At 40.3% G+C, this 27,070-nt stretch overlaps 1 protein-coding gene across 2 annotated transcripts; it reads right to left on the bottom strand.

Moving 5' to 3' along the window:
* Positions 1–10,377: 10,377 nt before the first annotated feature.
* On the bottom strand, positions 10,378–27,047 carry CDC7 (cell division cycle 7). Of its 2 annotated transcripts, none has more exons than XM_072343358.1 (12): positions 26,994–27,047; positions 24,673–24,773; positions 22,516–22,602; positions 20,597–20,732; positions 19,902–19,995; positions 19,677–19,819; positions 18,438–18,693; positions 17,743–17,838; positions 16,766–16,944; positions 15,497–15,579; positions 12,486–12,635; positions 10,378–11,529 (listed from the first exon to the last, which is right to left on the bottom strand). In XM_072343358.1, the coding sequence occupies exons 2-12, from the start codon at positions 24,764–24,766 to the stop codon at positions 11,153–11,155; spliced, it is 1,695 nt and encodes a 564-aa protein (XP_072199459.1). In that variant the 5' UTR covers positions 24,767–24,773; positions 26,994–27,047; the 3' UTR covers positions 10,378–11,152. The 2 variants fall into 2 exon arrangements, with proteins under 2 accessions (XP_072199459.1, XP_072199460.1); XM_072343359.1 differs by having other exon boundaries at positions 10,466–11,529; positions 26,990–27,035.
* Between the last annotated feature and the right edge of the window lie 23 nt (positions 27,048–27,070).

Raw genomic sequence — 27,070 nt, 5'->3', positions numbered from 1 at the left:
GGGTGAAGTAGCATTGTCACTGCAGGGAATGGAGAAATTGAGACCTGTTCCCATGATGGCTGCTAGCATATGGAAGTGGGCAAAATGGATTCCCTGTTGCATGCTGCCATCTTAGTTACGTAGATCAGAATTGTTTTACTTCAAGACAGTGTAAGAGATGGTTAATCTGTGGACCTTCTGCTTTAGTAAGAACGTTTCTACATGTTTCTTCTGGGATTATTATTTTTCTTAAGCATGGTCTAATATTTTACAAAACTAACTTCAGATGCTTAGTAAATTTAAACAACGAAGAAGAGCTCATGCTGTGGTTGCCTTGATTCACAATGAAGTAAAGATACTCAAAAGCTTGCAAGTTCAGATCCTAGTCTTTAATATCTAAATTATTTGTTTTAGATTAATAAACAACAATCATTGAGATAAGTTTTTATTTAGTCGGTAGATGGAGGAGAGGTACAGAGGGAGGGGGTTTTATTTTTCCTTTTTTATTTGGTGTGTCAAAGAATCAAACCCAGAGAATGTATTTGACTCCCAACTCCAGAAGCAAATGACTATTTCTAGAAAGGTTAAAATCTACCTTGATTTTCTATGTAAGACAGCAGTTAGAAATTCCTTTAGAATTTCAATGTTTTGAATGCTGATGATTAGAAAAAGAAAATTAAATAAAAATATATACCTGGACCTTCTGAATACATTAAGTAAAATTTCAGGGGGTGTATAACTTTGGACTCAAAGGATACTTTCTAATTTTGAAAGTCAAAATGGAGTGTGTCTGAGTTGATTTTGTCTTGGGAACGGACTTGTTTGTGGTTGTTGCTTTTTGATCAGGACATTCGTCAAAATAGGTCTTCCTTACAAGAAAGTCTGTACAAGTCAGGCTTCTTTGGAAATGAAGGTTTCCTGCAGAAACATTTTAAAAGCATCATTCTTTCCAGCTTTTAGGCTAAAGACCTGAGTGATCCCTAATCTTATTGAATATCTGTGTGACAGAATGCATACTCAAATGCTATAAAATGAAATTAATGTAACTCAAGTAGCCCCCTAAAAGTAAAATAACACCCCTTGATTAAGCAGTAAGTAATCAGTGCTGAGGAAAATCAGCCTTGAGGCATCGGAGTTCTTCAGGCAGCTCTTTGCTGGGAGTACTAGTATGGTACGAGCAGACTTGGGTTTAAAGCCAGACACAGAACAGCTGTGTTGCTGGAAATTGGGAGAACTCATTCTAAATATTTTAAGCCAGAAGAAATGTTTAAAACAATCTGCTATGCTTCAAAATGGTCTCCTATGAGTAATCCCATTATCTTCAGGAGAATGAGGACTATTTAACTGTTGCTAGATCTTGTCCTTGACGAATGTGTATTTAGATTCCTAATTGAGTAAAAAGTATAGAAAATCTTGGATTCTGGAGAATGTGTTGCTTATTAAAAAAAAACTATTAAAACACAGAGAAAGGCAGAGCTACCAGAAATCTGTGAGGATCTGAGTTCTAACTTTAGCACAACCATCAGTCATTTCTTATTCCTCCCACCCCCTGCTTAGCTCTAACAGGAGCTCAGCAGGTGGGAACCCCAGGTGGTGATTTCTGTGCTGGGAGTGGGCAGTAGCATGAGGGGTAGATGTGAGCTGTGGGGGAACATAATGCCTTTTGCTTCCAGGAAGTGGGCAGCTCCTTTAAGAAGTGAAGGAATGTAGGGTGGCTAATTGCTGATCATCTGCTCAGTGTCAGTGCTGAGCAGAGCTGCTGTGTGCCAGCAGCCTGCTGGGTTCTAAGGAGAGACAAAACCCTGGGACTTGGAGGAGGTGATGGCACCTCAATCCGCTGTGCTCCTTTCCATCATGAAGAACTGTGTGGGCTCTAGCTCTAAGGGTAAGCAATTGAGGCAAAAAAACTCTGGTTTGGTTCTCTTTCAGAAAAAACAAACAAACATCACAGAGTCAGAATGATAAAAAATATTCATTGCAAAATAGACTTATTTAAAGAAAAATAATAATGTAACAAAGGAAGTTAACAAGTAACGTAATGAAAGAAGGAGTGAGGCAATTCTGCTATGGTCAGGTTGTGCTTACATGAAGCTGAGATCAATCAAAAAAACTGTAAAGTTCCTATCTTGAATTAAATATATCATCTGTCATACGTGGCTGGGCAAGTTAGGGCTGCTCCTGCTCTTTCATTCTCCCATTGCTAATGAAAACGGTGTCTTTATTTAAAGAAATGTCCAAAAAGCAACACAAGTCATGTGACAGGCATGTAGCTCTGCTTTGCTCTGGTCCATGCCAGAAGATGTTTGTCCCTTCTGGGCCACGTTGGATCAGAGCCATTCTTTCGGCTGTTCTGCAGCAGCCTAGGGATTCACAAATGAACTGACCGCAATGACCACTTGCTCGTTTTCATGGCATGGCGTGCTGACCTACTTTAAAATACTCAGTTCCAGCAGAGTGCCGCTCTGCACACCCGGCTTGCTTCGACGCCTGCTTTATTTTCCTTTCCCAACTAAACTCTTTAATGGGGTATTTGCTGTACAAACTCCAAAGCTCAGTGAGCTGCTTCACATTCCAGTTTCACAGGAAGCACAATCTGAGCTTGCCAAGTGCACCGCTCGGCATCCCAAATTCCTATGCTGGGCAGCAGGAGGTTATGTAACAGGAGCACGCCGGGCCCATGGCAGTCAGAGAGAAAAACAGACATGAGTGAGTGTGATGTGGCAGGAAGCAGCTTGTGTGGCATGGACAAGTGGAGTCTGAAAGGTGGCAGCAATGTGTGTTCAATACAAAGCTAAAACAACAAAATACTCACTTGGGCAGCAAAGCTGTCCCTCAGGCTGCTTTTAGAAGGTATAAATGGAGCAAACCTCAAAAATTTCATGGTGAATTTATTTGACAACATGAACTTAAATTACCCTAGCAGCTGGATAAGGAACTGTTCTCTTCTAAGAGTGACAGAAGTTTTGTGGCAGCTGTCTTTCTTTTTGGAGACACAATGATAAAAACAGTGGGGTTACAGTAGTTTTAAAGTCCTGTAAGGACATGGAGCAATGAGGGATGAAAGCACTGCATCCAGCCCCAAGTGCCACCCAGGTCCCTGCCACAGCCCAGGCCTGTGCTTTGGCTCAGGCTCCTTTCATGCAAGGAGCAGAGCAGCTGGCAGGCAGTGATGTTGTGCACTGTAGCTAGCTGCTGAATCTGGTGACAGTCACCTCATCTGAGTGGGACCCCACTGCTTGCTCTCCTAGGGGTGACAGTGCTTGTTGAGGTCTGGCTGTTCTTGTGCTCAAGCTAAGCTGCTTACCAGCTTATTTCCTGACCTGTCTGTTGGGGTGTTCTTTTTGCCATGTACTGGGGGCACTGATTGCTTCTTGGGATGAGCTCAGGCTTTTGCATATTTCCTGCTGCAGGAACCAGAACAGGAGCAATGCTCAGTTTCTTCAGTGTTCTTCCTGTGGTATGTTACAAGTCTTTGGGTTTCTTGCTGCAGGCATGAACCTTGGTGCTAGCTGCTGAGAAGTACTTCATGGCCTGTAGTGATAGCTGGAGCTCCTGTGGGCTCAGTAGCTATAGTGCAGATATGGCACAGCCTGAGCTCCTAAACCCCATGCTCACCTACCAGGGCTGTGCTGCTGCACCACACAGGCTGCCCATATCTGTGCAGGGCTTTCTCTGGTGAGGAAATGACCCAATTCCATCTGGGATTGAAAGGAAGATGTGGTGAAACATGGCTCCCACAGATACGTAGCATTGCAGCACGGCCCTTCCTAAGGATTAGTTGGAAACAGCAGATAGAAGGAACAGCCAGCCTGTTTTGTAGCATACAAAAAGATGGGGGAAAGTGGACTGTAATTAAGTTACCATGATGCTACTGCTCTCATATCACTTTGCTCTAGTTATAGCTGAATGAAAATCCAGATTGTGTATGAGCAGATGAAGAAATAAGCAGATCCTGTGCATTTCTTAGAAGAATGAATTTTATGTTGCTGTGATTCCCAGTTGTTCCTCGGCTTACTTGGAGACTGTCATTATCAGAATAGTGTATTCCTTAAAGGTGAATTAAAGTTGTTTGTGTTTTGAAATGGTATACTTGTATCATCATCAACCCATTAAGCAAGGCACTTTGTAAACTTCTTGTATTGCAATTTTATAACAACACGAAGGCTAAAATTCACGTATATGGAATCATGAAGGTCATGATGCACTGCCCACAGATTTGGGGTGAGCTCTCTGCTCCTTGTGACTGCTAACTAGACTGGGAGTGCTGGTATCTCCAGTGCTGCCCATCTGAGAGATTGCTTACACAGCACGGCTCTCCAGGGAGGAGAAGTATCTAGCTTCTAGCACTGTTTGTTATTAAGAGACCTAATGGAAAAATCAGTTTGGAAAAGACATTATACAGATTGTGCACTACTAGAGCTGCATTCAGCATTTTCATAGAGAATCTGAATCCTTCTGCTAGAGATCTTTTTGTTCCCTTGCATTTGCTGCAGGTTCTCATTATACAAAAGCTGTAGAACTTGTGTAAACTTTCAAGCTGCACGTTGGTCCTTCACTCTGGCAGGGATCAGATGGGCCTCGGCTGTGAGTGTCACCTCATGAGGTCAGACCAGCAGGGTCTGGGCACAGCCCTGCCCCCTGGCATCATGGCACCCTCACCCAGCTTGCCCCACTGCCTGACCTGCAGGGCTGGGAGCGTTACTTGCTGGCCAAACCTTTTGTTTAGCTTGTTAATTTTATGAGAAATGTTTGCTTCTATTTTGCTGTTTGTTTGTTTTGTTCTCTGCAATCACTGTTGCATGGAGTATCACAGGATACTCTGTTGGTGTTAGGAGGGGAAAGGCAAGAGAATATTTCCTAAAGGAGGTGAAGTAGTGGGATTAAGGTTTATACTCTGTGAACTACGCAGATTGCTTATACTTATGTGTGTGCATTTATCCTTGTGATGGATGATCTCAGTTTTTGGGGGCCGGTGTGTTTAAGCAAACTCAGCCATTTAGGAAAAGAAGTCGCTGCAGTTCTCATGCATAAAAGGAGCAAAGTTGTGTAACCTCTTAAGAGAAATGCTTAGGCTTTCTTCCATAGATCCTATGCTTGAGATAGTAGGAAGGAATAAAATATACTTATGTGAAATGCAGAAAGGCTTGTAGATGTTATGAACCTCTTACTTCTTCCTCCCAAAGGATTTGTGTATCTGCAACTTTTCAAAAAAGAAAACTGTAAGAAAGAGGTCTTTACAGTGTAACTTGAATAGCAAGTTGGTTGCTGTGCTTATGAGGCACCAGCTAAGGGTCTCATACAGTTTCACAACCACTTTTTGCATGGATACGCTCGTTTCCTCACTGGATGTTTGTGTACCTGTGACAGAGACATTTTTTATTTGCATGAAAACTAACAAACAAAAAAAACCCAGTGGATCTTTCCACCTATTTCACAGCCACCTTTGTCTCCTATATATGTTGCTTGCCAAATATAATAAACAGACAGAGTTTTACAGACAATGCATGACACATGCTCTATATATGTCCTAATTCTGGCAAAGTTGCCTACCCAGGCCTCAGTCTGAATTGTATTTCTGTACAAAATGTGTGTGTGTTGAGCAGGCTGCTGAGACGACTGTTGGAAACTTATCTTTAAAGCTTTATTGCAAGCCAGAATATTGTAAAACTTGGCATGCTGCTTCTAGAGTGGGTGCAGTTCATTTAGTTAAATCTGGGTCTGTCTCCTGCTCTTGTTCAGTTTCCCTAGGGTAGGGAGAAGTACCTAATTGCAAGGCTGTTTGCCAAGTACTTGGCAATGGGAGCTTCCCTCATGATGCAGTTTGTCTCTAAAGCAGATAAAGTCCATTTGGAATAGTCTGCTGCTTTCTCTACTATTTTCACCTCCCCTCGCGTTTTCTTCCTCGCTCACAGTCAGTTTAATGCAGTGGTTTGGTTTTACTGAGTCAGTCATCAGCTTATGAAAACATTTTGTACCTATGCAGAACACAAATATATGCAGATATTTCATATCAAGAAATGCAAATGCTTTATTTGAGTCTCATGTGCTGCTGGAGGTTGAAAAGTACTTCTATGGCTTTGTGTATGTTACAGAAATCTGGCATGTGAGGCAGAGTGTGCATACCAAGTAGCATGTATCAGCAGAGCTGAGGTACCAACAATGTTAGGGGACGGTGCTGTTGCTGGCTGGACCCACAAATCTGCAGCGTACTGCAGAGTCAGCACAGGCCCCACTCAGACAAAAACCTAAACATCTGTTTAACTTAAGGCATGTGCTTACACTTCTTTGGCATGGGCTTCTAATGGAGGGGGATGTTTTTGTTTTTCTGAGTGTTTTACTTCACAAGGTTATGCTTAGAAAGCACTTTTCAACCAAGACAGAGATTCTTTTCCCTAGCCTGCCTTCCCATAAAGGGGTGAGATGTAGGCATGTGGTCTCAAAACTTGTGCTCTGTTTCTGTCATTCCATACACATTTTCAGAGGAGGGAACTTTGGGTGCCCCAGCCTCAAAGAGATCTTCAGTTTGTTTGTGCAAGTCCCTGGTCTGGACAGCCAGGGCTGGGACCTCAGGACTTCTGGGTGTATATCAGACCACTGTGGAGAAATAGCAGACAGCATCATTGCTGTTAGTTCACTGTCAGATGCTTTAGTGCATTCAGTAATGCACAGGTGCATGGGCTGATCAGTATTCCTTCAGTTACCTGGGGGACTCTGTCTATGAGAACCTGCAGTAGGCTTGTTCCTTCCTACCGCTCTAAGCTATGGAAACAAATAGCTCTTCCTCTTGTACAGAACTTTATCTCAGTTTCATTTAGATGCTGCTTTTGTCTACTTTCTGCTAGTTACCTACTTGGATTCTTCCTGTACTCATACTGATCATTAGCTGGATTAGTTCATGTATGCGTATTTTATATATTATTCTATAACATATATCTGACTTAAAAACTCACTTGACCTAGCTGTTGTGATAGCAGGGGAAAAGCAGATCTTTCAGTTCTCTTCGAGGAAGAGCAGCACCTGAAAATCTGTGGAGGAAATCAGATTCTTGTCCTGACACTGATAGGAAATCAGCAAACCACTGATAGGAAATTGCTCCACCTGAATCAAGGAGCTCTGCTAATTCTCTGATCACCACAGCAAGTTTGCAAAGAGTTGTTGAAGATCTTAAGAGTTGTTAAAGATTTGACTTAAAGGTCTTGTGTTTAGGTCTAGGGTATTTAATTGCATATTACAGATTTGATAAATGCATTTTCAGGGAGGAGCATGTAGAAGTCAAAGGAAAGGGGAAGGAAAAAGCAACCATTCTTATTGCTGTTATAAAGAGTTCCTCCTGAACCAATAGAAATCAGGCCTGGATCTCACTGACTTCCCTGTCATTTACCATCAAGAGTTGGCTACGTGGTGCAGCTCAAGGGAACAGTCACCCTAATGTGGGAGCACAGGCCAGCAGGAAGATCTCACTCCCTTGGAGCTGGGGACGTTAATGGCTGCTGAGGTTTGTTTGATGGGAGTTTGAATATATTGCAGTATCTGGTAGCATCCATCTTTCAGTTCTTCGCCTGTTTTGATAAGCAAAAAATCCTGTGCTGTTGCAAATAGCTCTGCTCCTCCTGATAAATAAGTTGCATATCTTTAAGAGCTATTTATTACCCTCTGTTTGTCAGTTTTGTAAACTGGAAATGATTAGTGGGAAGAGAAAGGGAGGGCTGCTGCTCCACACAGGCTGCTTCCTGGGACAGGAGGGTGGGGTGTAGTGGGGGACCCAGCATCTCCCTGCACTCTGCCCTGCATGGCCACGGGCAGAGCCAGACTGGAAGCTCCCCACTGTGATTTGTAAGTGGTATAGCTACTTCTTTTGATTAATACATTATGTAACCAAGCATTACCATTTCACAAACCACATCTATGGACAGTCAATACTTGAAGAGTAATTGTTTTGGTAGTGTTGGTTTTTTACCCTATGTTTTATAGGCAGGCCACAGGCAGAGTAAAGCATATCTAGAACCAGTACAGGAGGCAATACGATCACAGAAGGTATGTGGTTCAGGAGAGGGAAGTGATGTCCTTCCTACCAAATTCATTAGGGTCTAAATTGCCTAGAAGGAGTGACTATTATGTGCTCTATGAAATGAATCTTCAGAGGAATGTTTTATTTTATATGTCCTGAAAGAAGGCCAGAGAATTCAGTTCTGGAGCTGTGTTAGTCCAGTATGATTTCATCCATCCCCAAAATAATTTGCCAAGCTTTTTGCAGCTCTCATTCTTCTGGCTGTTTAAAGATTAACCATATCTAAGATACAATGCATCAAATTAATCAAATAGTTGATTTTAACAAAGGAAAAGAGTAGCGATCAGCAGGGAACTTGATCCTTTCCTCTCTCAGAATGGGCTGTCAGCAAATATTCAGTACACTGTGATTTTTTATTTTATTTTTTTTACAAGGACAACCAGGGGAAATACCTATAAATTTGAACTACATGTTACTTTACTCATGGTAAATGTGGCTCAGGTTACAGAGCCGGTTGCAAGCAGACCAGCAATGGAAAACATAAGCCAAAAGACACACACAGGGAATCCCAGCAGGTGAAAACTGCTTAGTTGTAAGCTGCATGCAGGACTAATCTGCACTGCATGAATTGTCCGTGATCAATTACCTCAGCAAAATCCATCAAAACAAAAAGGAACAAAGACACCTTCAATCTGAGTCTTTCACCTTCCTACAGTAAGGTACCCTTTTGGAAATGAAAGGAGCCCTGCGAGGAGCTAAGGCAGCCCAAGGGAATGGGTTGGACATCAGAGGGCAGAACAGATCCTTGGAGAGTTTTGAAAGCAAGTTTGAAACAACTTTCATAGCTAGATATAGATGTGTTGGAGGAAAACTGTGTTTCCTACTGCAGTGAATAGTAAAATTAATTTTAGGCGATAAGAGTTTGAAAAGAAAATAAATAATTTAAAAAGGGGCCCATTGCAACTACGATACATAAAGATTGAGTAATGTCTCAGGAAACAGTCTTTGCTGTGAGCCTACCAACAGATATAATACAGTTTTGTTATGGAATAAGAATCTGTGAAGCCATAGAAGACATGAATTTCATTTTAAATGCTGTCATTCTCAAGTGCCTTCAGTGCTTCGTGATTTTCTCCCTTCAGGTCTCCCTGTCCAGAACCCATTGAGTTTAACATTTTACCTCTGGTTTTTATGCTTTCATAGAGTGTTCCAGAATCAGCACTTAGTCATATGTCTTATCAAGCATTTTCTTTTCACTTTATCCCTCTCCCAGGAAATGTCTCGTGTTTTAAATAAATAGCTATTGGGAAGAAGAATAGCAATGTTTTCTTCTAGCTTGTTACCAAATAATCTAAGCTTAGAATTGTTACTTGAGAATTTTATTTACCCCTAATAATGGTAAAAGCACCATCAGCAGTGATATTCCTGCTCTGATTATTAAACTTAAGTGGCAGTTAATGACTGCAGTGCCTGCTGCAAGGAGCTGCTCAGTGCAGTGGTGAACAGGAGGGTTGACAAAGCCGAAGTGATTTAGAAAGTTCACAAGCTGGCATTTTTTTCCGTCAGCTAGTGCCCTCGTAATACCACAGGCAGCATGAGTGAACATAGGAGGAAACAATACATCTGCAGACACTGGCAGACAGCATCACTTGCTGAATTTGGCCATGGTTGCTCTAAATAATTTCTCATGTGCTGGGTTGAAATTATATAAACAGCAGAAGTTATTAAGACCTGGGCCCCAGAGTATTGTGGGTTTCTTTCTGACACCCACCATCAGTACTCTGACATCTACAAATATTTTTCTCTAACAGCTGATGCCAGGGGCAGGGCAGTATTACCATCACTTTGTATGTATTGCAGATTTTGAACGTATTGAAATAATTGCCCTTCAGCCACAGCATTGGTCATGACGTAACGACCAGATCTGCGTGGGCTTATATAAAAGTTATCAAAGCAGCGATCTTTTCCTGGAGTGGCTGTAACCATTTATAGCAACAACTACACGAGCGCTGCAAGAAATGTAATTGGAAAAACACTATATTAAATTTCAGTCCCCAAAAGTATCATGGGCTTCTAGAGAGGCAACTGCTGAGAATAACATGACTGACTTTGTGCAATGAATTCATGAGGCTAGAAGGTACTGGGAAGGCGGGGGATTCCTACTTATGACCAGACATTAGCTTGCTTCTAAGGTGAGGTAGTAAGATTTCCTTGATAATTAAGATACTTCTGCTATGACAGCAATATATACCAGTGCTGTCTGAAAAGTATCATACATCACTGTGGAATTTATGCAGAAAAGAAAGCTGCATAATTCTTCCTGAACAGAAGTATCCCACAGGGAAACCTTACCTAACTATTTTTATAGAACCATCTCCAGACATGCTTCTGAAATTATAAAAACAAATCCTTTATTTAAAAGATGTTCTGTGAAAATCAGTTTCTGTAACAGAAATCAAACACATTACGTATCACACAAGACATTCTGAAGGCTACAGTTGTTGTGTATTTACAGCTACCAATGGTATAGAAGAAATACAGGCTATGCAAGATGACGAACTGCATTTATCACTGTTGCTTAAGTAGGAAGGAACAGACAGGAAAAAAAAGAAGAACTTTTAAAAGAGTGATGCTTTTGTTTTGACGACAAAACCGGCACTATCTGGCCCCTGTTCCAGCAACGCTCCCAAAGTAAAGCTGTTCTCCAAAAACCATCTGAACAAAATCAGTGCACTTCAGTCTCCCAGGTATTAATTGGGAACAAAGCAGGGGTGTGCAATTATGGATAAAAAGTTCTCGAGCACTTTTTCATTTCAGTCATTCCTTAATGCAAATTTCTGTGTTTTGAGAGAGTATCTCGAGAACGAGCCTTAGCGTGAGAAACTCTACAGTTTTAAATCACAGTTAATTTTCTTAGAGGACAGGTACGCACTGTAACAACACCTCAAAAGCATCTTAGGATTTGACCGCGTTAGTAATGTTTGTGTAATATTGAGATCTATAAGCTTCTTTTAAGAAGCTGCATTTGCAGTCCACCTGTGAGGCAATTTCAGTAGTGCTGTGCACAGTGTAATGGTACTTCAATGAGTGTAAGGGCAACGGATTAAAACTCCTTCAGTATCTCACTTTGACATAAAATGTACAAGAGCAGAACAAAGCATCTTCTCATAGCCTCATGTCTTTAAAAAAGGGATGCAGCAAAGCATCTTTTGCAGTTATTCTTGTTGCAGGGTTTAAGTCTAGTAGCTTATCAAGTAGGTCATATGCTTCATCAGGAACCTGATCCCATCCTTTCATGTCTGTTGCCTTATCTTCTGAAGCACCGTCATCTTCCTGACAGCTCTTTAAGTGTTGAGTTTCTTTTCTGAGCGTCTCAGGAGCACATTGTTTGTCTACTTCAACTGGCAAAGCTGAGTCGTCTCCAGATTTGCTGGGCACATCATGGTGGGAGCTGTTACAGCTGCTATTTGTTCCTCTCAGCTTCTCACAGAGTGTTCGTAAGTTTTGTGCTGGGACTACTTGGGTACACAGAACTGATTTACCTAGGAGGAGAATAGTTTTTACAGTCAGTGACATTTTATTTTGCTTGTTCTATGACTACAACTTCTAAGTTTGCTTCAGAGAAATTTCAAGTATTGAAGCATAACTAACTTCAGTTCAAAAATAATTAAAAAAAACCCCAAACGAGCCATGTTTTACAGTAAGGGCCCCTGAAAGCCAGAAGTAGCTCTGCTCAGAACAGGACTGTTTTTTCATGAAGTTATGAGTTGACAAGTCATCACTCAGTCCACACAGCATCGTTTTCCATTTCACTCTCATCTTAACAGAGCTGCAAATTAAAAACCCAGTTCAGTTTATTGCGTATGTTACTGATTTATACACCTCTGTTTGGAGAATTAAAATCGATGCTGTCAGTTACACTTCCAGGTACCAAGTGCTTTAATGTTTGGCTTGCAGGCAATGAGGAAAATGGTTGTTTATGTTTTTGTGCTTTTTCTTCTCCTGCCAAACAGGTGCTGTTGCTTTTTTGTTTTTGTTGTTGTTTTTGTTGTTTGCCCTTCTTGAATTTGGACAAAAATGCAGGGTTTGCATCATGTAAATATTAAGTCAATATGACTTAAGGCTCCATGGCAAATTTTGCAGGAATAAACATTACTTCAAGAATTCTAAGAAGTAGGAAAGTTTTAGCTGGCATATTTCACCTCAAGTGGCCCCGATTTACGGAAAGGCAGCAAAGTTAGGAAATCCACAGAATGAATTACTCCATGTAAGAAATTATAAAAGACAGAAAATTACAAAGCTTTCCTAAACCTCCATATGTATGGACAAGTAGTGTTAGTTTGCATGCAAGAAGGGTGACTTACCTCCAAAGTGACTCCCAAAGTTTAAAATTTCATTTAAAATAAAAACAAATCACAACTAGATCGTAACTCATTGCATTAAACAGCAGACCAGGCATACATTTTTCCCCTTCTCCCCATAATTAAGGTTTGCATACCAAAAGTTTTAGCAGCCTGAATGGTTTCTCGAGATCCACGAACTGTCATGATTTGTGCCAAAGCAGTTAAATCATCGCTTGCTTTGTAAAATGGATACCGTCCACTGAGCAGAGAAAGGAATACAATTCCTGCAGACCACATGTCAATTGCTGCAATAGAAAGCAAGCTTAGTAACAAGTAAGCAAGTAGAACAAGTAAAATTTTGTCAAAAGCAAAATCCCAAATTCTTTAAAAAGAAATTACGACCAGAAGTGTTATCAGAGAAAGTAACGTTCTGAATTACTTACAGGCTGCAGTCACAATGATAACACTTCAGCAAACAGTGTAAGTGGGTATACTTGCAAATAAAATCAGATGCGGCTTTTCTACAGAGTCTATAGAATTGTCTATAGGATTTCTCACATGAGTAATTTCACTAACTTGCTTAAAAAAATGCACTGAAATAATGTTTGAAGCTATTCTGACCAGGGAGCTGAGAGGGGAAAAATAGCTAGTTTTGATACTACATTAAGTTTGCTTAGACTGAGAAAACTTCATATAAAAGTTCATGAATAAAAAATAATTCAGGATTGAATGTAAATCTTACCTCTCTGGGACCGAGGTTGCCAGTTAGGCATACTAAAAGGTTTGTTTTACTACAGACTTGGTTGCTCTCTAATATGAAACCACTTGATGAGATTGTTTAAGAACTGTAACAGTTATTCATCACTTTCATTGTGTTATGAAGAGTAGAGGGAGTTCTCTGATGGTAGAAGCCAAAGCATGATGGAAACTTTAATACCGAAAGTTATGAGAATACCTGGCTGCAGTCATTTTTTTTTTGCTAAGTTGCACATTTTGAGAGATGGCAAGGAAAGTGAAGTAGAGAGTCTGAAGAACTCTCTAATTCTAAAGAGAATAATTAACTTGGGAAATAAAGCTATAGTCATCCTGTGCTTCTTCCAGAAATAGGCAGTAAAATGCGCAGTAATCGAGTCTGACATTTTAGTTAGAAACACTATCGACAAAGAGATCTGAAACTACTGAGTTGATCTACAAACACAGGTTTTTAAGTCTTTTATAAAAAAATCAAAATCCAAGTTATTTATGGGTACAATAATTCAGTGAGCAAAAATGTTGCGTCTTATCTTTGCTGACAAAGTTTTAGTAGTACTGTATTGATGTTGACTACACCACCTGCTTACGGTGTTATGCATCACCCTTACTATGTGGTTGGGAAAGACAGTCATTAAGGTGAAGGCTTTTAGAGATGTTTATCTAGCTCTTCCTGATACTGTCAGACAATTCGATAGTGAAATGAAAAGCATGTCCTCCAGTTCTGATAGGGTTGGCATCTTCAGCAGACTGAGAGATTTTGTGCAATGACATCAAAATCATGATTTCTCTCTGTGCATTTGCCTAGTGGTTAGCATCCAGCTAGAGAGGGATGCTATCTTAAAGGGAAACTAAGGAACAAATCAAGTTCAAAATCGTAACTGGATCTGCCTAGGGCCAAGTTGTTGGTTTGGGTTGTGTTCCCTGTGCTTTAAACATGGCTCAGTTATTTAAGGTAGCTCTGGACAGCCAGCTGGATCCAGCTGATAACTTGGTCTTGGCACAAAGACCAAAACTAGTAGCAAGATTGGCAGGAGTACAAGGAGGTGACTACAGCAGTCCCAGATGTTATTGGGTAAGGAGATTTGTTAGCTCAAATATAGCATTATCTCATAAATATTAGTATTAGTCTACCCGGTTCTAATGAAGCACTTTGTTGACATATTACAGAAGATTTGCACCACTGACTCAGTACCTTTAGGGCCACACCTGAGGGTTTCCAGATCTACCCATATTTTCTGTAGTCCTGCCCTCCATTACCCTAGAGAACAGAAAACTGTCTGAAAGCACACTTAAGACAACCCTCTGTCCAAGACTTCTTAAGTATGTCTTCTTTCTGCATAAATTCTGTCTAGACGGATTCAGGGATTGTCTAAACTTATCCTGGATTTCTGGATGTTTTCTAGCTCATAAAGCTGGCTGTTACTGCACAGGCACGGTGACTCCAAGTAGGCTGTCATACCTCTTGAAATCCCAGCCATGCCCACAGCACATCCTGTCTCAAATAGCATTAAGCTATCAAGGGATACACTGATCAAACATACTGTAAAGCTGCTCTGAGTGCATATGAGCACTTTCAAATGCTGTAAATTGACTATTTGCTCACAAAGTGCTCAGCAAAAAGATGGCTATAAACTTATTTTAAATACAAATTCTGAGAACGTTGGTATTTATCCTTCATTTTCATAATCAAAACTTCTGGTCATACATGACACATTTAACTTTGTATCAGCCCTCCAATTCTTCATGTATGCACAGTTTCTCACAGCCTACTTGCATCACCTAAGGCATTAATCATCCCTTTGTTCCACTCCAGTATTTACCAGGCTACTGAAACGTATAGGTTTTAGCCCTGAGAAATTAAAAATCTTAGAAAAAATCATGACATTTACAGATTATCTATTTAAAGCATTAGAAAAAAGGAAAAAAAGAAGAAAAAAATCCAGTGAAAAGTCCTGATTAACTGACACACATCATGAAAAACATAAAAAATTGCACTGATACAATTAGTTATGCCCAAGACAGCAAAATACACGTGTCAAACTGTCTAGAAAGCATACCCCTCTAAGATTTATTTAAGATTTTTCTTGAATAAACAAGCCAGCGAGCCAAGAAACTTGATAAAACTTACAACTTTGTTTTCTTTTAAAACACGTGCTATTGAACTCCTGCATATGGCAGTACCCCTCAAAGGGATAAAGACATTCAAGTTTCAAACATGGGAAAATACTCCTAGTTCCTTCTTATTCTGAGTAATTAACTTCAAATTAAATTTGAGAAATGGCTGATAAATGTTAAAAGGGATAAGAAAATGAATTTCATGTGTAACAGCCTCCTATACAAAAGATAAAGTCAATGCATAAATGACAGGTTTAAGCAAAAGAAAGGCATTTAGTTTTTGTCTGCTATGTTGTACCTGTTGTCTGAGTGGGGCACTTTGTCAGTACTTCTGGTGCTCTAAATCCTGGTGTTCCTGCTCGGGGAGCAACTTGCTGACACCTTGTAGGAAGACACAAATATGTTTAGAATATCTATACTGAGAAATAAGTTCTAATTATAATGATGCCTACTATTTTTAGAATATACTTTTGTGAGATGTGTAAATCTGCCCTATTCAGTTTTTATGTCTGAAATATCTTACAATTATCTAGCATATAATTATTACCTCATATGAAATAACCTTATTATAATTACCTATTATATTACTGATCTTGTTGTAATGTGTAGAAGGAATACTTACTGCATACTTCAGTCACAATATTTTCAGATTTATTCAATGATGACACGTGTTTTCAAAGGGAACTTTAAAGTTAAGACTAATTAACCAATGGCAAAAAATGCATTAGTTTTTTGGGTTTTTATTATTCAGAGCAAACTAAGGTTTGCTATTTCTGAGCGCTGACAAGAATTTACTTCTTGTTAAAGAAAAGGTGTGAGATGGTTATTAAAAATCTTTCTTGTATAGAAGTGCCTTCTGTCTACAAGCCAACTTTCTTGTGACTCTAGCAAATTCCCCATGTTTCATTTCTGAACTGACTTTGATAACATCATATTTTGACAGTCAGGAAAGAGAAGTACCACAGTTTCATGACTATGCCTACCAAGCAGATTTCTCTGCAGGAATTTCTGTTCCCTAAGGTGGACAGGAAAGGTAAGGGTAGATTATAGTCAAAATGAACTACAGAGGACTGGATTTGAACTGAGTTCTTTATATTCTCTGGCCTATCCACTATTAAAATATTTCAAATTGAGAAATGCAGCACTGTCATCTTTCCTTTTTATTCTACATTTCATGATTTCCAGAATGCAAACAGCCTGGGGAATGTATTTGGCCTTAAGTTCTCAGAAAGCAAGAGTCCAATCACTGAATTTCAATGCAGTTGGCATAATTTAGGCCTATTAGATCAATGACAGATTATTGTCTACTCTTGTTTTGTAACTAACAATTCAATAGAACACCAACAGAAAATCATAACAGTGAATCTCTTGCTGCAGATAGCACTGAACCAGTGACTCCACAAATTCCACGAACTGTTCCTTTTAAAGAGCACGCTTAGTGTCATAAGGGCTGCACAGATCACATGCTGTCTTTCACCTACTAAATCAGCTGTCTGGTAAATTCAAGCTTTTTGAACTTGTTTGACAGCATAGTAAGCAATTCTACAGCATTGTTGAAGCAAATTACCTTGAAAGGCAAATGCTGCAAACTCTGTCCGTTGCGTAACAGTTACAGGTCAGGCTTGATGGACAACCACTGGCAGCTTTCCTGCCCACCCCATTGCTCACTGCTTTGGTAGAAATAATCTTCTTCTTTGTTACTAACTTCCTAGATGAAACATCGATCATCTTTGATTGTTTAATGAGCTGCAAAACAGATATTTTTTCAGAAGATGAAATATTTAAGAAGCTTCCCATTACATATAGAAACCTGTCTCAAAACTACTGAAAAGATTCATCAGCAAGGAGCTCCAATTTTTAAAACAGAAGACAGCAAATCTTTCTCCTAAATCATGCCATCTACAAAAAGGTACTTCATTTTTTAGTGGTTACAAAAATGAATATCCATATCTAGTAGATACTTTGAAGCTTCAAGTTGTTTTCTTTTTTCAAGTTAGTATAATGTTTCAAGCATTCTTTTGATTCAATATTAGTACAACAAATAAATAAGTGTATGAAACAGTTAATGCCACAACAACAAAGTAGTACTAGTTTTAATTCTACAATAAGATGATTGTTGTTAGACAAGCCTTCTCATTTAGCTGGGGTTTTTCTCCATGTCACAATAATTCCTAACGACAAAATGAAAATGTTTATTACGTGCTTGTTTTCTCCACAGCTTCAGTTGCAAAATAACAAGCTAAGGTTTCACAAACTAAGGATACCTTGGTGGAAAAGTACATGTGTAGGAAAGACACTAACTAGCACACAAAGAAGATGAGCTGGGGAGACAGGTACGTAACACCTCCTGAGGAGTTTCTATAGGGACTGAAACAAATGAAAAACTCTTCAAGCCTTTCAGTGAAGTCACACTTAATAATCTGTATTCTTAATTGTCAGCTGAGAACTTTAGTTTCACAGGGTTCTGTCTAATCTTACAGAACTAGTCCTATAATTTCTCTCAGACGTAACAAATTGCTCTTACTGATGAGTCATGTTTCTTACTTTTGTATTTGAATTTTCCTGGTATGTGGAACAATAGATGTTGAAATTCCTCTCTCCAAAGACAGAGCGTTGGGCAGAATGGTGCACAGAATCCTCCTGCAACATCAACAAAGAAGACAGTAAGGATCTTATCCAGTGGTCAGCTGGATACTGGGAGTTCAAGAACTGTGCTAAGTGACATAAAACTAGAACATATATACGGTAAGTCTTTTTTTTGGTATTCAGTTCACTGTGAAGTGGAATCATCTAGACAGAACACCAAACATGCTCACAGAGTTAATCACGCTTCATGTGCCCCAAGACAACTTGAAACATTATCTGTATGTTATCTGTATTGCATTTGTTATATTTATGCAAGTAAGCATACGTAAATAATTATTGGTTTGGGGAGGAATTTAGCAGCATGTGGGGTTTAAAAAAACAAAACAAAACAAAAAAAACAACTAAAAAGATTTAGAGTTGTCTAGAATAACCCATGCTAGAGTTTTATGTTGCTTTCAATGCTGAATTATATCTAACAGACACTGAATGATGCCAATAGCGTTACATAAAACTAGCTACTTCAATGTGAAAATTGGTTCTGTGCATCAAATCCTGCAAGATCAGCACAGCTTTTGTTCAAGTATTACATCTCCCCCTGTTGGATGAAAAAATACATTAAACATGCAAAAATATTAATGAAAGAGATGGATAACCTTTCCTCCTCTTCCTTGTTTAATCTGTATTTTTGAGTGTGAGCTGGAGTGTGAGCTTTTATCAGATGCTCTTGATGCTAACTGTTGTGCAATCTGGTTGGGCGCTGTGACACTGACAGAAACCCCATTTCCCAAGGCTGTGTTGGGATTACTTTGTGAGTAACTTCCCTGCTGGTCTTCAGAATGGGCAGTTTTGAGAAGTTCAATTTTTGTGTCAGGAGTTCCTTGTGCCAAGCCAAAATCTACCAAGGCATACCTAAAAGAAACAAAGTTAGAATCACGAGTCAAAAAGTATCAACCAGTTTTATCAACTACTCATTTCTTGTTTATTCACAGTTTACTCCTTATTACTAGCAACACAGTTCTATTTTCCTTCTCCTCTGTTTGTCCTATTTGTCCGGCCCTATTTGTCCTCTCATTTTTACACTACATCCATTTCTCTTTGCTGTTATTTGAATTGTAAGCTTTTCAAGCGTGTACTTTCACCACTGACATTTTGAAAGCTATTCCTGGTAATCTCTTCCTTGGCTTTTTATTCTACATTTCTGAACTACCTCAGCAAGCAGCCTAATAAATGTGGATTGACCTGTCACGGACAGAGGCACAAATGAAAGCACAAATTAAGCAGTGAAGACAGCTGGAATAATAACAATGCTAAGAGTTTTGCCAAACCTCAAGCAATGCTACTGTAAATCACTTATCAGTCAGGTAGTTTCAACAGCATGCCTTCACTAATTGCACCCTTCTCAGCAGTCACCATAGGACTGCCAGCAATTGAAAGAGAGCCTTACTCAATCCACTCCAACAAAAAAAGCAGTGCATGACTTTTTAGTTTTCAGATACCAAATGCATTAGTTATAAAAATTCATGAGTAGAAAGTTTCAAATACCAGCCTATGCTTAACAAGTGCCTATTAGCTCTTTTTTTAGATCATTACTGATTTTAGTCTCATTTTTATTAAAGCGTTGTAACTATACTCAACAGTAAATTTTCACTTTTTCAGGTACTTGACACTCTGTAAGGCAGATGCTAAATTAAATGTTAAAAAAAAGAATCTTTCCATTCTCAAATGCCCAAACACAGAAATAAGTTTTACAAATAAAAAGTCTTTTTTAGCTTTATTACTTAAGCACATGTTGGGCAGCTGGAAGGAAGAGAACCAAAAGCCTCATTTACTCTGTTCTGCCAAGACACGCATCCCCAGACAAGATCACAATATGGACATCTGGACAGACTTACTGCTTCAGCCTCCTGTTGTAGAGAAAGTTACTGGGTTTGACGTCACGATGCACAATACCAAAGTGATGAATGCGCCTCAATGCTTTAAACAGATTAAACATGTATTCTTTCACTTCTTCAAACGAAAGAGAATTCAAAATGTCCTGAAAGATTATTTGGATACTATTATTATGCAACTGCTTTCAATTAAGAAGTTTTACTACGCATATGAAGTCTGGGACTCACCAAGAAGGATTCATGTTCCAGGTATGGCATAACAATAACCACGTGATCATTTTTCCTAAAGCAATATTTAACTCCCATAACGTTATCTTGTCCCCTAAAAAAGAGAAGTAACAAAGTAACATCCCTGAGTAAAGACCAGAAGATGAATTTTGATTTTCCTTTATTTCCTGTAAACTTCAGTCTGGCTTTCTTTTAATATCTAATTTATACCTTGGCAATGGTCTTAGTAGCAGTAATTATGTTGTTCTTGTGTCATTCTTTTGTTCCATTTGAGTTCTGCAATACAGACCCAGAGACCATGGTTTGTAGCTACCACTGCATTTAAATGTAGGAGTTCATGACATTGGCTACTCCAAAAAGGTGCTGTTGAGCACAACGGTGACAAGAATTCATTCCTAAAACTGTAATTTCTTATTAAGAGATTGTTTTTTCCAAGCAGCTGTAGCCACATACATAAACTAAGGAACTTCTCAGATGGTAAATGTAGTATGGTCTGCAAACTGAGACTAGCAAAAAAGGACATGCATTACGAACAAGAATCCATTTCTTATTTGCCCCTGCTAGGAGTCTGAAAAGTTTCTGAGATTAAAAAAAAAATGCAAGTGAAGTGCCAAAACTTTCCATAAGTAAATGCAGATCAGCAAGACGATATTCAGCAGTTTAATCATGACAATCATAATTTTTTTTTTAAGTACCCTGCTATTGTGAGGCACTGAAGTTCAGCAGCAATTCGCAGAGGGTGACTGGTTGGAATCAAGTGCTTCAGAGCCATTTTTTCTTCACATCCTGTTTGTAGTTGTGCTGTGGCCAAGTAAACAGAACTAAAAGTACCTGTAAAAAAGGGAGAAAAACACTGTCTCCAGCATCTTTAATTAAGTCGATTCAGGTTTTTACAGAAATGATCTAAATGTTCACAGTCTTACAGCGCATCTGACACTATGTCAAAAGCAGATTCTAGAAGCGAAAATAGGCAGTTTCTTTTTTCTATTACTGAATTCAGTGATCTTGTATAGCGTTTTTTTAATGTCAGTAAAAATGCAAATGTTACACTGTCTAACTTGCCTGGGACATAGAGCTCTTTGAATGTAAATTTCCTATCTTTGATTTGCTTTCTTGTTTAGGTAGCTCTCTTTCATCTGACATCCAACTCTTCTTTCTCTGCAAGGTAAGTCGGCTATCTAATGCTCATCTGGATAGCACTGCTTTTGCTATTCAAAGAACTTCTGAAATCATTACATTTCCCTTAATTCTGTTATCTTATTTATAAAGTAAGGCTTCTGACTTGATGCGTAACTTTAGTATTTGTTTGTCCCCAGCATTACCACATAGACAGAACACAATAGACTCCTTTGAGAAAGGCAGCATTCACACTGCACAATAATCTTACAGCTTTAAGTTTTATTATTACAGATTTAAGGATATCCTAAAATATCTCTGTGAAGGTTAATTTATCCTAATGATCTGACATACCTGAACATAGAAGTCAAAGCATTCTTCCCTGTGAATAAGCAGTTCAAATTTACTTTTGATTCTATTTTAACTACTGTGTTTGTCACACTGAATTTAACAGTCCGTGAGTGTATACATACATCAAAATGCCAGCAAAACCTCTAAATACTTCTTGCAGTTGTAAAAAATTCTAGTGTCCCATAAACTGAGTAGAATTGCTCATAGCAACATGGGTTACCACATTGACCCAAGACCTTCTTTTTGGTGGTGAGAACAGCTAAAACAAAACAGACTCCTGATTGGAATCCTAAGTTGAAGCTTCTCTCGTCTTTATGTCGCAGAACTGCTAGTGGTATTTTTGGCTTTCAAGAGCATTGTTTGCTCCCAGGAGAGAAGCCGGAGTACTATTCATAACTGGAGATTTAGCTTGACTGTTCTATCTCATTTATGACAAACAGAACTGCACGTTTTCTAGAAATTTTGGATCGCTGTGCAGAATGGTGCTTTTTACTTGCTTTGACAGGCAAATTTCAGTCCCCTGGTTTGCCATCGCAGTTACTCCATTGCAGAACAGCTACAAAGCTACCCTGCTTCTCACAAACACCTTTTCTTTTAAGTGTAGAGTGTCATTCCTGAGTAAAGTTTCTAAAGGTATCTACAACGCTACCTACTGAACATCAGGAGTACACGAGTGATCCAAAATTGGATCCTATATATCCTAAAAACAAAATCCAACAACAAAAACTAAAGCAGCTATAACATTCCAGCCTCCTCCTCCACTTCTGCCCACAGAGTTTCAGCAGAAACAAAGCCAGTAGTTAAATATGTCAGAACATAGATGTGCATAAATAGATTTTCCATGTAAAAAAAGAACGGAGTTCTTACTTATGTGCTAGAATCTACCCCTCAAAATGTTAGCTGTCAAAACTAGAATGCTGGTTTTGTGAAAAGGCTTTTATAAAACAGATTTCTTAGAAAATCTCTTGAAATATTTCCTACTTAAAACCCCTGTATGTTCCAGAACTTACTACAATTACTGTATACACTGAAAAATAAATCAAAAGGCATCTGGCTTAAATTGTATGCATTGGCATTTTTGATTTATACTGGTTAAGTTTGTACCAAAAGAGATGTAAGTTTAAGCAAGCTGCAATAAAACATTTACCTTCTCCAATTTTTTCCTTAATTTTAAACACGTTTACAAGCTGTGGCACTGCTTCATAAAGTTTTTCTATATCTTTTTTTATTCCCGCTGTGGAAAGAATAAGGAAGATCAGTTAAAAATGTTATTGCTCAATTCAGTACCTGGTCTGTAGCTCATATCATAAATTAAACTTCAATTTCTAGTACTGTAGCTTGACAAACGGAAGGAAAAACAGGAGAGGGGTACTCATCCTTGCTGGCATTACTCTCTGCATAATGGATCATCTTCATCACATTCCCTTACGTGCTGCAGCATTTTAATAAATGTTACCTACCTGCCACCAAGAAATTCCTGAGAGAGGAAAAGCTGCTTTTGTAAAACTTCACGTTGCAGCTCATTGATTAATGTCTCCTGGACATGCAATGTCAAAGTCATAAACTATAACAGCTGTTTATGTAAGCAAAAGGGCACATCCATGAGATGCAAACCAAGAATCAAAACTATAGGAAAATTATTATTATTTAAGATCATTAATACAATCTCTTACACTGTTAAAACAGTAAATACCAAAAAAGCATATTTGCTTTGCGTTTAAATTATTGTACTTTGTGCTGCAATCACTAGATGGCAGGACAAGGATGTCGTACTGCATTCCTTCCAAAACTTAGTTTTCCATTCTGTTCCTGAATGCTTCTATTTTAATTGTTCTCTATTTCTCTTGAAGCTGAGTATGAAGCAGGGCTAAAGAACAATTATGCAAGTAATGTATGAAAAAAATGCTATTTGAAAATACATCAAATGAAAAAAAAAAAAGTTTATCATTTTCATCCTAAAAATGAATAACAAATTCAATTTCACAAACATATAAATTGTACTGCATACATAAGTGTCCCATGTTTTACCTGAATAACAAGTTATAAGTAATAGGAATTACTTTCAAAGTATCACCAATATGCTTGTAACAAAGCATGGATTGGTAAAACATGGGCCTCACCTCTCAACAGGACAGTAATGTTATTAGTTCTAAAATATCCTAGAAGACTTTCATGCCTAAAGGCTGTGTGCAATAGGACGGACGTAGAAAATGGTTTGAAATGCTGATATGGTTCTTTACAGCTCTGTCAGAACTGCCTTGTTTAGAACTAGATTGCTATGCAACCTGCTCCAAATGAAGCAACCTGCAGCTCTGTTCCAGCGCTTATATCTGAGCTTGACTTCTGAAAAGGGGAGCTTAAGCTCTAATTCTTACTGATTACACAGAATTTGCACTAGAACTGCTCCAGTAAAATTGTCCGGTTGGAAAAAAGGACTTAACCTTGGCAAAATGCAAGGGACTCCAACGAGGACTTGAAACAAACATCTTTTAAGTCTTCAGATAATATCAGCTCAGACTTTAAGCTGACTTTACGTTGTCACCCCAGCTGGGCACAGTGCTCGTCCCATTGCTGCCCAAACACAATTTAAAAATGCAGACATTCTTTGCAACGTTTTCTGTGGGACTTTAAAGCAATTTATTTACTTCCCAGAATGAAAAGCATTTGCGAAGTGAGACATCAAATGCTATTCAGCATTGCTCTAATTCTGGACACGGATGTGTAGCAAAATGACAGAGGGCTATTTCTGGGAAAATCAGTAGCCATTATATATAAACTGTCTGACCACCAGCAATTACTGAGCAAGGATGGTGCCTGTGTACAGAACGCCCAGATTTAAGAAGTCATAAACAGACAAAATAAAAGCAGCAACAAAACGTATGTGTTTGTAGTTTAGCTTCTCTTGTATGAGCAAGAACAGTGCGCTTGTGCACACCAACACATCTAAAGATATTTAAGGCCAAGGCTGGTGATTACGTGTTAGAAGGCAAAATATTAGTGTTGAGACGTTGTTTGGTAAGGGAATTTTATCCTCAAGAAGTCCCTTTTGGAATTCTATTATCCCCTAAGATAATATATTATGTAGTAAATAAACAGGATAAAGGAATTGTGACAAACTACTGCTGATGAACTTTTGTAGCCACATGGAAAGCAGGAATAAGCTCGTTGTCAACAGCGATTTCAAGTGTTCTCATTTCATTGAATCTTCATACAATATGATAATCGATGTTGAAACTTCCTGAAGTGATGAAGAAGCACATCAACGCCAAAACGTATTGTTAGCAGTCCCTGCTTTAGCACGCACCTGAAAGCTTGCTGTTCTGCACGTGCTTTCTGCTTGTGTCTTCAGCCTGATGAGGGTGCTGTTCATCACAGTGCGACTTTGACTCTGTCTCCATCACAAAACTAAAGAAAAAACATCCAAGACCTTGAAAATCACTTCTGGACACTTGAGGGAGCAAACATACCTGATAATACACTTCATTGCCCTGCACTCAGTGAGTGCAATATGAGATGTAGAGAGAGTGAGGAGTTCCTCAGTGCTGCCTAAAGTCACAAGGCATCTACCATCCCAGAGAAAAATCAAACCAGTAAACCCACTTGATCTCCAGTAAAAGGCAAGAAGAGAGAAAGAAAGCAGGATATGCTTAGAGTCAAATGATTTTCTTTTATCCAGCGTGTTTGCTCATTCATGTTAAGGCTCTATCTTTTTCCTTACGTTTGCTTTGAAAAGTGAGGAACCAGTTCACATGGCATTAGCTGCATCGTACACTGCAGCACCCCTACAAAGACAGAGAGCCTGAAAATGTATAGGAGAAAATCTCAATGTGAGATTTCTCCCTCTTCTAGAACATAACCCAAAAGCATCATTATTTGTTCTAATCCCTCATAAAAGAAGTAATAGAGCATATTTATTTTGAAATGCTTCTTCCCAAATCTTGTAAGAAAAGGTGTAAATTATTGTACTAATGAACAATCATAAAAAAGATAATCCTATTTCATGAAGAAAAGAGACATGGAGCACCAGGGAAGGACAAACAGCGACAAGGAAGCTCAGCACCACCGCCTCTCACAGTGGCAGCTTTTTCTGCTCAAGGATCTTCCTTTGCCGAGCCCACAAAGTTCTGCCTGAACTTTTCTACAAGGGGGGGAATGTGTTTTGAAAAACTCCAGATGAAAGGATTCATCTATTTCAGCGAGCTAGAAATACACTTTGTCCCCAGAGAATCCTGGCTACCTTTACTCTGTCATTCTCACGCAGCAGAATGGGGACAGGCGACAGCCTCTCTCTGTGAGAGAACTTTGCTGGAGAGCACAACTTGGAGACTTATGCAGTGAAGTGGCACCCTGCAGCCTTTCACAGGTAGGGACTGCTGTGCTAGTGCTGACCAGGCAGACAAGCCTGTTCCAAACCTGTCACGGCACAGCTTCATTAGCGGAGCAAGGAGTGCCCTGAGCACGGCCTCATCAGCAGAGCAAGGAGAGCCCATCAGCACACAGCAGTGCTGGCTGCAGCCAGCATGCTGAAATGGAGCCCCAGCACCAGAACCTGACTGCGCAAGGCAAGCGTGTTCAGAAAGCTGGAAGCAAAGCTGCTCAGCCTGCAGGACCTCAGGAACACAGGCAGGGTGGAGGGGGATCAGTAATTCAGGGTGCCCCTTCCATCACTTTGTGTCAAACAGGTGCTGATGGCTGCAGAACTGAATGCCTAGAACACCTCAATATATTTTAACACAGTTTACAAACTTGGAAGCGGGCCTCGTGGTTATAAAACTGAACCTAATGGAGTTCGATCAAGTCAAGCACCTAGTTTTTGTGCTAGGAAACATTCAAAACGGATCATCTGAGAGAAAAAAAAGGAAGACGGAGATGCTGCAAAGTTTCAGCTCAAGTCACCCGCAGTTGTCCCAGCTGCCACCGCAGAAAAAAAGCTCTCCATGGCTCGGAAATAAGCGAGGCGCAGGCGGTGGCGGCCCATACGGCTCACACGGCCCTTCGAGTCAGGTCCCCAGAGCTCAGCGGCCGTCCTCGGCTGCAGCATCGCCAACTGCCACAGAGCCACCGGCAGCAACGCGACTCGAGCAGCACCGTGAGCGCGGCGGGGTGCCGAGAGCCCACGAGGAGCCGCGCATGCAGGACACGAGCTGGATACCGCCGGTACTCGCAGACAAAGGGCAAACATCTGCAGCGTGTCACAGCGCGTTAGCGTTAGCGCTGCGGCTCCCGGTCAGACGCGCGGCGCCGCGGGCGCTCGCACCGCCGCTGTGGGCATCGATAGCGACCGGCGGGAGCCTCGAGGCATGCGCCGTGCGGGACACGGGGCCGAACACCGCGGGCGCTCTCGGGCCGGGCACGGAGAAGCGGGGCCGTCCGGCCCACGTCCCGCAGCCCGCCCGCCTTGCCCTGACGGGATCGCGCGCGGGCATCGGCCCGGCGCAGAGCGGGGCCCTCCCTCGGGGACGGGCTGCAGGGGAAGCGCCAAGGGACCGCAGCGGAGGCAGGGGACGAGCAAGCCCCGCCGATGCCTAACGAGAAGCTGCGCGGGGCCGGCCGCGGTGCAGCGGGGAATGGGGGCGCGAGGGGGGCTTGGGGGGGGGCTCGGGAACACGCGCGGGACTCACTCACGCGGCCGCCGCGACGCGCCGGAATTTTGCCCGCTGCCGCCTTTTGCCGACCGCCCCTCCGTGACCAATCCCGGCCCT

This window comes from Excalfactoria chinensis, chromosome 8 (genome assembly GCF_039878825.1).
Source record: "Excalfactoria chinensis isolate bCotChi1 chromosome 8, bCotChi1.hap2, whole genome shotgun sequence".
In the NCBI taxonomy this organism is placed as follows: domain Eukaryota; kingdom Metazoa; phylum Chordata; class Aves; order Galliformes; family Phasianidae; genus Excalfactoria; species Excalfactoria chinensis.
Note: the sequence above shows the minus strand (reverse complement) of the source record. Positions and strands in the feature narration are given on the sequence as shown.

Excerpts from the sequence above, each read along its gene's own strand:
- CDC7 (XM_072343358.1), bottom strand. The coding sequence starts at position 24,766 with ATGGAGACAGAGTCAAAGTCGCACTGTGATGAACAGCACCCTCATCAG. Across the intron at positions 22,603-24,672 it reads GCAGAACAGCAAGCTTTCAG|CGGGAATAAAAAAAGATATA; the intron begins GTGCGTGCTAAA and ends TTCTTTCCACAG. Across the intron at positions 20,733-22,515 it reads TAAGGAAAAAATTGGAGAAG|GTACTTTTAGTTCTGTTTAC; the intron begins GTAAATGTTTTA and ends CCTTTTTTACAG.